This window comes from Rhagoletis pomonella, unplaced genomic scaffold (genome assembly GCF_013731165.1).
Source record: "Rhagoletis pomonella isolate Grant_MI unplaced genomic scaffold, Rhpom_1.0 Rhpom_scaffold_00007, whole genome shotgun sequence".
Lineage (NCBI taxonomy): Eukaryota > Metazoa > Arthropoda > Insecta > Diptera > Tephritidae > Rhagoletis > Rhagoletis pomonella.
The window spans coordinates 1,081,470-1,095,762 of NW_023458561.1; the positions used below are offsets into that span (position 1 = coordinate 1,081,470).

The window sequence follows — 14,293 nt, forward strand, 5'->3', positions numbered from 1 at the left end:
ACTCTTAATTTGATCAAGTAGGTTTGGTGATTAATTAAGTTATGCTGGAATTTCCCTGTACACACAAAGCAAGTTAATCCGGTATGGCTAAGTCGGGTTTCCTCATCAATCTAAGCAATTCGATGTGTATTTTCATTACGATATATACCAACAAACGTTTTACAAACTTGGTTTGTAAAAGTTCCCAGTTTATGTATTACTAATAACAATATTTATAATTTTTATATATTATGTGCTTTTTATAAGCGTAAAACATAAAATACTTTCTATAACTGGTGTTTAGTTTCAAACTCGGACAAACTATACAAATTAATCAGATTTTATTTTTAATTGGATAAACGATTAATGTTTTAAATTAATTAAACAAAATCGCAGCCAGCGATTAACGATTAAAAAATTGTTAACATTAATCGTACAGTTGATTACGACTAATTAATTTTAATCGTCAAATGCGATTAACGTTTTAATCGTTAATTTTAATCAGATTAACAGTTTGCCAACACTGTTTGAAATCATGTTCATGTTCACGGAGAAAATGGACGTTTTTGGATAAGAGGCGTAGCACCTCCCATACTGACTGAAACTTTCATATTGCATATCTCTTCAAATGTTTGGGGTAAAGCACTCTAGCTTGGTATGGAAATACATATGTATGTATGTATGTGAAACTAATACCATACTCATGGAGAAAAGTGAGAGTTATTGGAAAAGGTGATGTGACAACTCCCATGCAAATTGATTTTTCTATGCTGCATATCTCTGGAGGTGTTTATTGCAGAGGACGGGAATTTGGCACCGAGATGTATATACAAAATTAATTCCATACTCATGGAGAAAAATTTGCGTTATTCGAAAAGGGGGCATGGAACCTCCCGTACAAATTTACTTTTATACTGCATATCTCTAGAGGTGTTCATGGTAGAGTACTGGACTTGGTACTGGGGTATGTAAAATCAATTCTAAATTCATGAAAGAAGATTAGGGTCATAAGAAAAAGGGGCGTGGCACTTTCTGTGCAAATTGACTTTTTCTTGCCACATATCCCTGGAAATGTTTGTGGAAGAATACTGGAACTTGGTATGGAGTTGTGTATACAAAATGTTTCAATTGCTCATGGAAAAAATGTGAGTTATTAAAAAAGGAGGCATGTCGCCTCACATACATACTAAAAATTTCTTAATACATATCTCTGGAAGGATAGAAAATATTTGGAAGTATTTTAAATTTGTTATGGAGATTTATTTTATAAGTGCCGTACTGATAGCAAAAATTTTTAATGGAAAAGGGAGAGCCGGGTTCGGCCTTATAATCTAAAGCTCTCTTGAGGCATTTGCTACAGTAATGAGAAGTGGTATTTTATCAAGGCCAGGTTACTGAATTTGAGTTGGAAATATTAGAACCCGCCGTGGCACCTCCAAGAAGGTTACATGTTTACGCGTCGTATACCTGAAACCATTTCAAGGTAAACTTAGAGGGATTGATATCTTTCGTATGCCTAGCGCGCAGACGAGATTTTATAATTTCATAGTTTTAAATGGCCTTAATACCTTAACTCGCTTAAAAAATAACGAGCTATAACGAAATGGGCACAGAAATAAAATTTAACATCATTAAATTATTTTTCATATTTGTATAAAAGCGCGGGGTGAAACCCGCGGGTATAAGCTAGTATTACATAGTTACATCCCGAGCTAATAAAAGGGAGATAATAATAATAAAAACAATATCAATGATGCATGTAACCTGCCTTTGTATCGGTGTGTAGCAGGAATGTGTGCCCGGGCCTACTAGTACACACATATAAAATCAAGGCCATAAAGTTTCCTAACTTCGAAAATTTGTATGCAATTGCAATAAATGAGGTATCAGTTTATTTGAAAATAGATTTAATTTTAGATAGTAGATATTTTGAAATTGTGGAAATAAGTGAAGGTGAAAACTTAAAAATTAAGAAAAAAGTGTTTTCCTTCCCCCGATGAAAGCTCCCAAAAATCCAAGTCTGATAGTAGGTTAGTATACATAATTTTAAAGACCTATAAGTCCTCTTTCCACCACATGTTCGATCTTTAAAATTGAATGAAAAATAGTCACTCAAACCTAATAAATCTACAAAATCGTATTTTCTGGCCTAAAATGACAAGTCGTAACCTCTAAATGATTAAAAAAAATCTATAAAACTAGGCAATAATATTTCTCATACAAGGGAAGGAAATTAGGGGGTAGGGTCTTGAAATTTCAAAAACAAAAATTTTATTGTACATATAAAGCTTTTCTTTGTACTTAAAATTTTATAAACAAACATTTCATCTTTTTAGGCCTATAAGTCCTCTTTCCACCACATGTTAGATCTTTAAAATTGAATGAAAAATAGTCACTCAAACCTAATAAATCTACAAAACCGTATTTTCTGGCCTAAAATGACAACGATTTAAAAAAAAATCTATAAAACTAGGCAATAATATTTCCCATATAAGGGAAGGAAATTAGAGGGTAGGGTCTTGAAATTTCAAAAACAAGAATTTCGATAAAGTTTTTTCTTTGTACTTAAAATTTTATAAACAAACATTTCATCTTTTTTCAGGCTTTAACATTTTGTGGTGTGCTGCTTGTGTTATATAGTTTACTCAGTTCTGTGGCCCCAAACTTCATCTGGCTGTTAATTTTACGTGGACTCGTGGGATTTGCTATCGGATGCACTCCGCAATCGTAAGTAATAACCTGTTGAACAATAAGTTGAAATCTTTCAATAACAATAAACAAATAAATATTGTGGATATTTTAACCTGACTAGTTATCGGTTTCTCTGGTTAGGAGGTCATCCGGGTGTTCCGGAATCTGATCGGAATTTAAAACGTGATCGAAAATCCTATCGAAATTGCGAAATTCGAACAAACAAAAAGCAAATTCTGCACTCAGAAAAAAGTCAGCTATATATATCGCTTTTAACACATAATTTGGTAATACGCATTGCATCCGGCCCATGTTTTTCATTTTCAATTTCATAAATTGTTTTTATTAACTTTGCTAAAACTTTAAAATCAAAAGTTACCAAAAAAAAACTCTAAGGGACTGCGAAAAGTAATGGTTTACTTTCTAGTCCGTTTATAGAAACGTGGTATATTTAAAATTTTTGTATGTTATTTTTTTCCACTTTTTGGTTTTGTCTGCATAAAATTTTGCAACAGATATTAAAATAATTCATCGGCCGCTGTGATGAAGAGGTAAGCAGTGTGCGCTTCCACTCCGCAGGGCCTGGGTTCAACCCCTGGCCAAGCAACAGCCCAAAAAATATAGAAAAATGTATTTTTTTCTTAACAGCGGTAACTCTCGGCAGGCAATGGCAAACCTCCGAGTGTATTTCAGCTATGAAAAACAGCTTCTCATAATAATGCAATCGCCGTTCGGAGTCGGCACGTTCGAGACGCACGCCACAAATCCGAGGAGAAGCTCGGCCAAACATTAACATACATATATGTAAGCGCCAATCTATTATTATTATTATTATTATTATTAAAATAATTCAACGATATCCTGATATTTATTTATTTATTTTTATTTCCACATACAAGTATATTATGTTCAGTACATGGATATAGTGGAATTGCATACATATTACATGTGCTATAAGATTACATAAAAATATACATCAATTTTTAATTTTTCAAAATTTGTTTAAACATTGCTTAATATCCATTGTTTTAATTTATATTTAGAAGAATTTTGTTCAATATGCATTATTTTTAAATCATTATACTGCTGAATAACTGTGTATTTTTTTCCCTACCTCTAGTTTGTACTTTGGCAGGCTTATACTTTTATTTCTAGTATTGCAATCGCTTTTGTCGTATTAATTTTTTATTTTTTCATAACGTTGTACCATTGACCTATAAACATAAACCGGCCTTAAGCTCATTATTCGTTTCCTTTCGTTTGTTCCAACGTTTCTGTTAATAATATTTAGCACCTCTTTTTGTAATTTCTAAAATGGTAATACTGTTGTCATACTCATTACCCCAAGCTATGATGCCGTATGTAGCAATGCTGTGAAAGAGTGCATATTATATAGAGATTAGATATTTTTAACTAACAGAGCCCTTCAGTCTAACAAATATATAAACTAGATACCTTAGTCCAGTGAAAGTGTTTTCGATGTGCTCTTTCCATGTAAGGTGCTTATCAAAGAGTACCCCTAGATACTTTGCTGAACCTACTCTATTAATACTTTTATTGTTAACTGTTAAATTTATATCAGTGGGAAGGCTATTCAATTTATTAGCAAATGCTATATATTGGTTTTTATCCTAGTTGATCGCAATTTTATTAACAAAGAACCATCAGTGTATTATTTCTAAGTTCTTATTTATTTCCATTTGGGTCTCATGCCATGTATTTTGTGATATATACAAGACAGTATCATCAGCATATGCTGATGTATTTTCTATTAAAGAATGTACACGAAAAAAACTGGTCACAGTTAAAACGTTCTAAAACATAAATATATTAATGGAATTCAACGATATTTACATATATTTACATCTAAAATTAGTTTTATTGAAATTCGTTAAAAAAGAGTTAATTCTCCTTGTAATAAGCAAACGATCGCAATTTTGACTTTATGTCCTTCATTAGCCCTTGCACAGAAGTTTCAGTGATTTCCTTGGAAACCAGCTGCCATTTATTTTTGAATTGTTGTGCGTTTTTTACAGCTTTGTGGGTCTTAAGAAGTTTGGATTTCATAACGGCCCAGTAGGTTTCGATCGGCCGATGCTCTGGACAATTAGGTGGATTCACCTCTTTTGCTACAAAATACACTTTGTTTCTATGTTACCATCCTGAAGCCATTTTTCCGCATTGGCAAATTGCCTTCCAAATGAGAAACTTTTTGGGAAATTTGTCAAACTTTTTGTTTTTATATTTATCTGCAACATTGCCTCTTTTATTTGCAGTGTGAAATTCGCGGCCCCGGATTTGTTTAAAATCGGCTTTTACGTACGATTCGTCATCCATAACAATACAGCCAAATTTTTGTATGAGACTGTCGTACAATTTCCGAGCACGTTGTTTCGCCAACAAATTTTGCTTACCGTTGCGATTAGGTGCTGCATTCACTTTGTAAGAACGTAGTCCTGCTGTTTTGCATACTTTTTGTATATACGAAGACGACATGTTTAATTTTTTGCCGACATCTCTTACCGAAAGTCCAGGATTTTTCTTAAAAGCAGATAACACTTCCTTTGCCTTAATTTCGCAAGCAAATCCTTTTTTTCTGCCACTACCAGGGTTCCTTTTTAAAGATAAACATTCATTGTATTTTTTAAGCACATAAGTAACGGTAGACTTTGGAAATTTTAGCTTTTTTGCGATGTCGTTATGGAACATGCTGGGATTTTCCAGCTTTTTGCGCAATATTAACTCGCGATCGATTTCTTTCTTGGTCCTCGTTTCTACACTGATTTTTGTTACTAAAAATAAATGATGCAGTAAGGTGAAAAATGCTTCCAGCTTTTTAAGTGTCTACCGATTTTTATTTTAATGTTATGATTAACCGAGCTATGCTTGGTTATGTGCGACCAGTTTTTTTCGTGTACATTCTTTAGCTGCAATAGATCATTAATATAGATGAGAAATAATAAAGGCCCTAAAATTGATCCTTGTGGAACTCCAACATTTATTTCCATTTTGGAACTTTTTATGTTTCCTATTTTGACGATCTGTACTCTGTCCAAGAAATAATTTTTAATTAAGCGTAATGCTACACCCCTAATTCCACAGCGTTCCAATTTTTCAAACATTATCTCACGATTTACGCAGTCAAAAGCTTTCGACAAATCTAGATATGTGACAATAACTGGTTTGCTTTCTTCCAAGCTTTTATATAGAAAGTCAGTCAAACTTGCAATTGCCTCTTCTGTTCCTAAACCCTTTAAAAATCCGTACTGTTTCCTAGAGATAATACCGTATTTTTTGAAGAATCCCATTAACCTATTAAATATACTTCACTCGAACACCTTAGACAGCGCAGTCAACAATGAAGTAGGCCTATAGTTCGTAACTAAATGACTATTTCCACTTTTATATAGGCATTACTACAGCTAATTTTAACTGCGAAGGAAAAACTGCTTTTGCTAGACATAAGTTGATTACGTGAGATAAAGGTTCGGATATGTGTTTTATTAAACATTTTAGAACTTTTGCTGTTATGCCATCGTGGCCCCCTGCTTTATTTTTTAAGTTTTTATTATTTCCACTACCTCGTCAACGGTAGTAGGATGAAAAAATATTGATTTATCATTTCTATTTATTTTTGGTATATTACACAGTGTAGTTGGTTTTTGCATTTTGCTTGCTATTTTCCCCCCTACTGAGCAATAAAACTTATTAAAGTATTGCGAAATTTCATCCTTACCTAGCTTTACGTTTTCACTGTGACTATGTATTCAATATTATTATTCTCCTTGTTTGCCTTTTTATTTATTTTTTCTTTTACAAATTCCCAGTATTGTTTAGTAGTTGCATTTTCTAATACCTTACGCTCATATTCCTGTTTAGCCTTTCTCAACACCTTTCTCAATAGATTTGCGTATACTGTATATTTTTCCTTTAATTCTAGGTTGTTTTTGTCTTTTTGCCATTTCTTATAAAGTTTTTCTTTGACATTACAATAACACATAAGCCCATATGTCATCCATTTCTTCCTTTTATACATATTCTTTCTTTGTAATACTTTTGTACACACTTCCGTGATTTCTTTAATATTTTCTGTTATTATACTCAAAGCCTCGCAAGGTTCCTGCATAGATAATATATTACTCCAGTTATATTTTCCGCCTATCTCAAACATTTTATTGTAATTTATTACAGTACGCTGGTTTTCTCTATTCCTTATTTAATTTTTAACGACTGCAAATATTGGGTAATGATCAGTCAAATTAATCAGTATTTTCCCTGCTTTAAGATTTAAATAACTACTTTTCGCAAATATATGATCTATGCAGGTTCCCCCTGAGTCATTCGGTCTAGTTATTGACTATATATAAGGCAAAAATTGGTATTCTAACAAACTACATAAATATTCGCTGGTTTCTAGGTCTTCATTCAGTGTGTCTATGTTGTCATCGCCCAAAATGATGTGATTGGTCCACGTTGTATTCTTACTCAAGAACGTCTTCATGTCATCCATAAAGTCCTTCCTGCGGTAATCATGACATCTGTACAATCCCGATATCTTTAAACTGCCTTGCTTAGTTTCGGAACCACATTAGAAATAGATAGCTGTCCAGTAATCTCAACGTTATAACTATGAGCAATACTCTTTTTAACATACACAGTCACCCCATCTGCTCTATTTATTTTACTTTCATTTGTGTATAATATATATCCATCAATATCAACAAAGCCTTTCAGTTTTTGTAGCCACGATTCAGAGCAGTCAATGTCTTTTGTTTTGCTAGACTTATTAATATATGCTTCTATTAGTTCAACATTTCGATACTTCTGGTATTTAAATGGAGAATAATTAGATCCTTGGCGTCAATTATATTGTTTATGTTTAGTTCGTCGAGGTCTCGACAAACTATTTCTGTCTGAATTAGTTCCTCAAAATAGTTCACATTGTTACCTTGCATCATCGGCATTTAGAATTATCAGTGCACTCTCCAGTATGTAAGGGTAATCAGTGACACTTGCTTGTGTCAACAGCTTCGTGGTGTATATCGATATCCACTCTATATTTCTCTCTCACAAATTTACAGTTCGCACATATGGCTAATTCAGCAGTACATTCTTTAATGTCATGTTCATCCGTACACTTTTTGCAAGCTTGAGTATTTCTGCATTTATTTCTCGAGTGAGTGTAGCTGCAACATTTGTGACACCTTTGTATATCATACTGATCATAAACCGCACATCTCTGCCGGTAAATGCAAAGCTTCTTATCTTTCAATATTTTTGTATATGCTTCTTTATTTACTTCACATATGACACTGAGTGTTTTATTTTTTTTTGTTTTTATATGCATGCACGATACTAAGAACGTCTGTATTAGCATCCAAATTTCTCTCAACAATCTCTTCTTCAAATTTTTTCTTGTCAAACCAAGGCGTATTTAACAAGGTGGTGTTGGCCGCATATAAGTAAAAAATTACACTAACAAATTATACGCTGATGTCCATACTGTCATTGGTATGAGTTACAACAAACACATCATTTTGACGTAATGGCCTCCACGGCGAAAAACTCAGCTGTCGCCCCAACACCACCTTGTTTAATACACCTTGTGTCAAACGCTTAGTTTTGTATTCCCACTATTTTCAGCTTTGGCAGTTTCGATTCTTGTTCTATTATTTCACAGCATTTGCTCATATTTTGTTCTATTGCATCTTTGGCTTTGTTTTTGTCTTCGTCACTTTGAAATTTGACCACTGTTTTCTTTCCTTTCATATAGTATACCTTTTCCACCTTTATGTTTTTCACTTTGCTAAGGTTTTTCTTCACGTCGTGAATCAATATCGGCGTATGTTTTTGCACCCTCACAGCCATAAATTACACTGCCGACCACTTGTTTTTCAGTTTCCTCTAATTTCTTCAATAATATTTCTTTTTCAGTTTTGAGCTCTTGTATTTTTTTAGTAAGTATTCATTTTTCGTTTTATTCTTTTCATTTTGTACCATAAGTGTAGTTAGTAGCATCCCAGCAAATACCCGATTACCACAGAAACGAAAGTTGAAACGAGCTAGGCGATGGGAATCGCTTACTCTTTCGCTTCAAGAAGGCATTATTTTAACATGGGCATGTCATTGGCGGTAAGCCCTTACCCGCACCATTACCCTCGAACGAAGGGAGAACGCATGGATAAACAAAATCCAGAGAAGCGAACAAAGAATGCCTTACAGAGAAACTAATGTAGAATACCTAGATAAGTTCATAATTATTTATATTAAATTGAAAACAGAAAATACAGATTGTCTTAAAAGATTACAATTTTTATAAATCAGTTTTTATACATACATATGTATGTATTTAGGTATTTAGATTTTACTTAAAATCGGTATGTACATACAAAAAATAAAATTGTACTTCACTTCATTGACTGACTTCAACTTCGCTGCAAATTGAACAAAGCAAAACATGATTTTTATGCGAGACAAATTTCCACAGAAAGTAACGGTAGGAAAAGAATTTTTGGATATTCATTCTATTTTTCAGCTGACAACGATGCAGCATTCAATTTTGCATTCTCCGAAATGAAGCGAAATAAAAAAAAATGTTGGACATTCTACTTTGCATTCTCCGAAATGAAGCAAAGAAGCGAATTAAAAACAAATATTTAGCGTTGCCAACTTTTGATTTTTAAAGAGCACCAAAAACTTGGAAAAAAGGCGTTTTACCAAACTAAATGCACCAAATTTTTTTAAATCTAAGGATGCTTTTTTTATAACAGTTTGTATTTAACAATAGCAAAAGATTAACAATATTTACAAGAATACATACCTAAATCAATACACAAAACGTTTTCTCTCATAACTATTGAATAGCCTCTACACATGCTATGATGACTCATGCTTACGACGTAATATCGAAGTACTATTAAAACTACTATATGTCGAAAAAGAAAAGTCGAATCGCAACACACGAAAATAATGCCCTGAGTAGAAATGAGCAAAAAATTTGATGTTTTCATTATATAACCTCAAATATCGCAGAAACCCGTGTTTTTGGCAAACTAAAAATTATAGTACTACTAGCTTATACCTGCGGGTTTCCCCCCGCGCTTTTATACAAATAGGAAAAATAATTTAATGATGTTAGATTTTATTTCTGTGCCCATTTCGTTATAGCTCGTTATTCTCTAAGCGAGTTAAGGTATTTAGGCCGTTTAAAACTATGAAATTATAAAATCTCCCCTCTCCTCCCTCTAAGTTTACCTTAAAAGGTTCCCAGGTATACGACGCGTCAACGTGAAACCTTCTTGGAGGTGCCACGGCGAGTTCTAATATTTCCAACTCATATTAGTAACCTGGCCTTGATAAAATACCACTTCTCATTACTGTAGCAAATGCCTCAAGAGAGCTTTAGATTATAAGGTCGAACCCGGCTCTCCCTTTTCCATTTAATGAAATTTATTCTGTCTTCCACGAACCCTTCCAGGGATATGTGGCAAGAAAAAGTAAATTTTTACTGGAAGTGCCACGCCCCTTTTTCTTACAACCCTAATCTTCTTCCATGAATTTAGAATTGATTTTACATACCCCAGTACCAAGTCCCAGTACTCTACCATGAACACCTCTAGAGATAAGCAGTATAAAACCGTAAATTTGGCAGGAACCATGTCCCCTTTTCGAATAACACAAATTCTTCTCTATGAGTATGGAATTAATTTTGTATACACATCTCGGTGCCAAGTTCCAGTCCTCTGCAATAAACACCTCCAGAGATATGCAGCATAGAAAAATCAATTTGCATGGGAGTTGCCACACCACCTTTTCCAATAACTTTCATTTTTCTCCATGAGTATGGTATTAGTTTCACATACATACATGCATACATATGTATTTCCATACCAAGCTTGAGTGCTTTAGCCCAAACATTTGAAGAGATATGCAATATGAAACTTTCAGTCAGTATGGGAGTTGCTACGCCTCTTTTCCAAAAACGTCCATTTTGCTCCGTGAATATGAACATGATTTCACACAGTGTTGGCAAACTGTTAATCTGATTAACGATTAAAAATTAACGATTAAAATGTTAATCGCGTTTGATGATTAAAATTAATTAGTCGTAATCAACTGTACGATTAATGATAACATTTTTTTAATCGCTGGCTGCGATTACGTTTAATTAATTTAAAACATTAATCGTTAATCCAATTAAAAATAAAATGTGATTAATTTGTCTAGTTTGTCCGAGTTTGAAACCAAACACTAGTTACAGTAATTATTTTGTGTTTTACGCTCATAAAAAGCACGTAATATAAAAAAATAGTAATTATTGTTATTAGTAATACATAAACTGGGAAATTTTACAAACTTAGTTTGTAAAACGTTTGTTGGTATACATATATCTTAATGAAAATGCACACCAAATTGCTTAGATTGATGAGGAAACCCGACTTAGCCATACTGGATTAACTTGCTTTGTGTGCACAGAAAAATTCCAGCATAACTTAATTAATCACCAAACCTACTTGATCAAATTAAGAGTTAATGATTAAAAATTACTTTTTTAATCGCGGTTACGGTTATCTGTTTAGTCGGATTAAAATTAATCATGATTAACTGTAATCAGATTAAATTTAACCGAATTAACTAACTAATTAAAACATCAATCGATTAATGCCAACATTGATTTCACATACATATCACTATACCAAGTTTCAGTTCTCTCCCACAAATACTTCCAGAGATATGTATGTAATATGAAAATTCCAATTTGTATGTGAGGGGTCTTGAGTTATCGGACTTACTTTCAGTCTAAGACCATCCTTCCGAAATCCGTAGTAAGTGTACTAAATTTCGGAGGATGGTTCCGTGCGCAGAAGTGGAAAACTTTTGACTGCCATTCACCTGGGAGTGGCCAGAAGCGATTCTTGTGCGTACGGTTCAAATCGCAGCTCACAACGTCCGGATATTTATATCCACGTATCCTCTGGGTAGCAACCAAACACCCGTTTGGGAGCGAGCTCAAGTGAGAAGGCGTAAAACTTCGCGTGCGCTGGGTTGGGTCCCGCCACGTTAAAACCCCGCCCAATGAAAAGAAGCAAACAGCCTCGGATGAGACCCCCTTTTTCTGATGACGACCACGGCAAACGTATAAAGGACGATGATTTAAGGGTATGCACCTGGAATATCCGGACCCTTAATGGGGAAGGTGCCTCTGCCCGGCTGGTTGATGTCCTCGGGAAGACAAAGGCTGACATCACCGCCATCCAAGAAATGCGATGGACGGGGCAAGGTAAAGTAAGCGTGAAGCCTTGCGACGTCTACTACAGTTGCCACGTAAAGGAGCGCAAATTCGGTGTTGGATTCGTGGTAGGAGAGAGACTCCGTCGCCGAGTACTGGCGTTCACCCCGGTGGACGAACGTCTAGCCATAATCCGCATCAAAGCTAGATTCTTCAACATCTCGCTCATCTGCGCCCATGCCCCGACGGAAGAGTAGGATGAGGCGTCCAAGGATCTCTTCTATGAGCGCTTGGAACGTACATATGAGCGCTGCCCCCGACACGATGTCAAAATCGTGCTTGGCGATTTTAATGCCAAGGTGGGCAAGGAAGGGATCTTTGGCGCCACTGTCGGAAAATTCAGCCTCCACGACGAAACGTCCGATAACGGACTGAGGCTGATCGACTTCGCCGGGGCCCGAAATATGGTAATATGTAGTACTAGGTTCCAGCATAAGAACATCCACCACGCTACATGGCTGTCTCCAGATCGAAAAACGAGAAACCAAATCGATCATGTTGTGATAGATGGAAGGCATGCTTCAAGCGTTTTGGACGTACGTACACTCCGAGGGCCAACCATCGATTCGGACCACTATCTTGTTGCAGCCAAGATACGCACCCGCCCAACACGCGCCCATACGTGCGCCCAACAATGCAAGGAAAGCTTAACTTCGAAAAGCTGCAATCAAAACAGACGGCCAATTTATTCGCCACTCGACTCACACACCTGCTCTCTGAGAGCACTCTTCAACAATCCGACGTACACGAGCAGTGGAACCACATTTCCCGATCATTAAGTACCGCCGCCGAAGAAGTAGTTGGATTTCAGCGAGCCCGAAAGAACAACTGGTACGATGAGGAATGTCAAGAAGCCGCAGAGAAAAAAGATGCCGCCTACAGGGCCACGCTGCGATCGGGCGCAACGCGAGCCATGTGGGACCGTTATAGGGAACTGAAGAAGGAAGCGAGACGTATTTGCCGCAATAAGAAGAGAGAGGCCGAAATACGTGAGTGCGAAGAGCTTGAGATGCTGGCCGACAGGAAGAACGCCCGAAAATTCTACCAGAGGGTTAGGCGACTTACGGAGGATTTCAAGACCGGGGCGAACTCCTGTAAGAACAACAATGGCGACCTAGTGACCGATGTCCAGAATATACTTAAATTGTGGAGGGAACACTTTTCCGCCCTACTAAATGGTAGCAGCACGGAAAGTATTGAGGAAGACGAACCCGAGTCCCCAGTCGATGATGATGGAGTAGCTGTCCCACCGCCTGACTATGACGAGGTACGAATAGCGATTACGCGGCTGAAAAACAACAAAGCTGCTGGAGCTGACGGCCTGCCAGCCGAGCTATTCAAGTACGGCGGCGAGGAGCTGATGAGGTGCATGCATCAGCTCGTATGCAGAATATGGTCAGATGAACGCATGCCCGACGACTGGAATTTAAGTGTGCTCTGCCCAATCCACAAGAAAGGCGACCCCGCCATACGCGCCAACTACCGCGGAATTAGCCTTCTAAGCATAGGTTACAAGGTCTTATCGAGCGTATTGTGCGAAAGACTGAAGCCCACCGTCAACGAGCTGATTGGACCTTACCAGTGTGGCTTTAGGCCTGGAAAATCCACCATAGATCAGGTATTCACAATACGCCAAATCTTGGAAAAGACCCGCGAGAATAGGATCGACACACACCATCTATTTGTCGATTTCAAAGCCGCTTTCGACAGCACGAAGAGAAGTTGCCTTTATGCCGCGATGTCTGAATTTGGTATCCCCGCGAAACTAATACGGCTGTGTAAAATGACGTTGAGCAATACCACCAGTTCCGTCAGAATAGGGAAGGACCTCTCCGAGCCGTTTGATACCAAACGAGGTTTCAGACAAGGGGACTCCCTTTCGTGTGATTTCTTTAATCTTATGTTGGAGAAGATAATAAGAGCCGCAGAACTGAACCGCTCAGGCACAATACTTTATAAGAGCGTACAATTGCTGGCGTATGCCGACGACATCGATATTATCGGTAAAAACAAGGGCTACGTCTGTTCTGCCTTCTCGGGATTGGATAGAGAAGCAAAGCGAATGGGTCTGGTGGTGAACGAGGACAAAACGAAGTATCTCCTGTCAGCACACAAACAGTCAGAGCATACGCGTCTTGGCATCCACGTCACTGTTGACAGTTACAAGTTTGAAAAAGTAGACGACTTCGTTTATTTGGGAACCAGCATTAACACCAATAATAATGTCAGCCTTGAAATCCAACGGAGAATCACTCTTGCCAACAAGTCCTACTTTGGGCTGAGTAGGCAATTGAGAAGTAAAGTCCTCTCTCGTCGTACAAAGATCACACTCTA

At 36.5% G+C, this 14,293-nt stretch overlaps 1 protein-coding gene across 1 annotated transcript in view; it reads left to right on the plus strand.

Moving 5' to 3' along the window:
• LOC118742239 (synaptic vesicle 2-related protein) overlaps window positions 1-14,293 on the plus strand; it is a 158,233-nt gene that overhangs the window by 34,589 nt on the left and 109,351 nt on the right. The window contains exon 3 of the mRNA XM_036474158.1: window positions 2,582-2,706. Within this exon, the coding sequence (XP_036330051.1) occupies window positions 2,582-2,706 (125 nt within the window). The remainder of the gene's footprint in view (window positions 1-2,581; window positions 2,707-14,293) is intronic.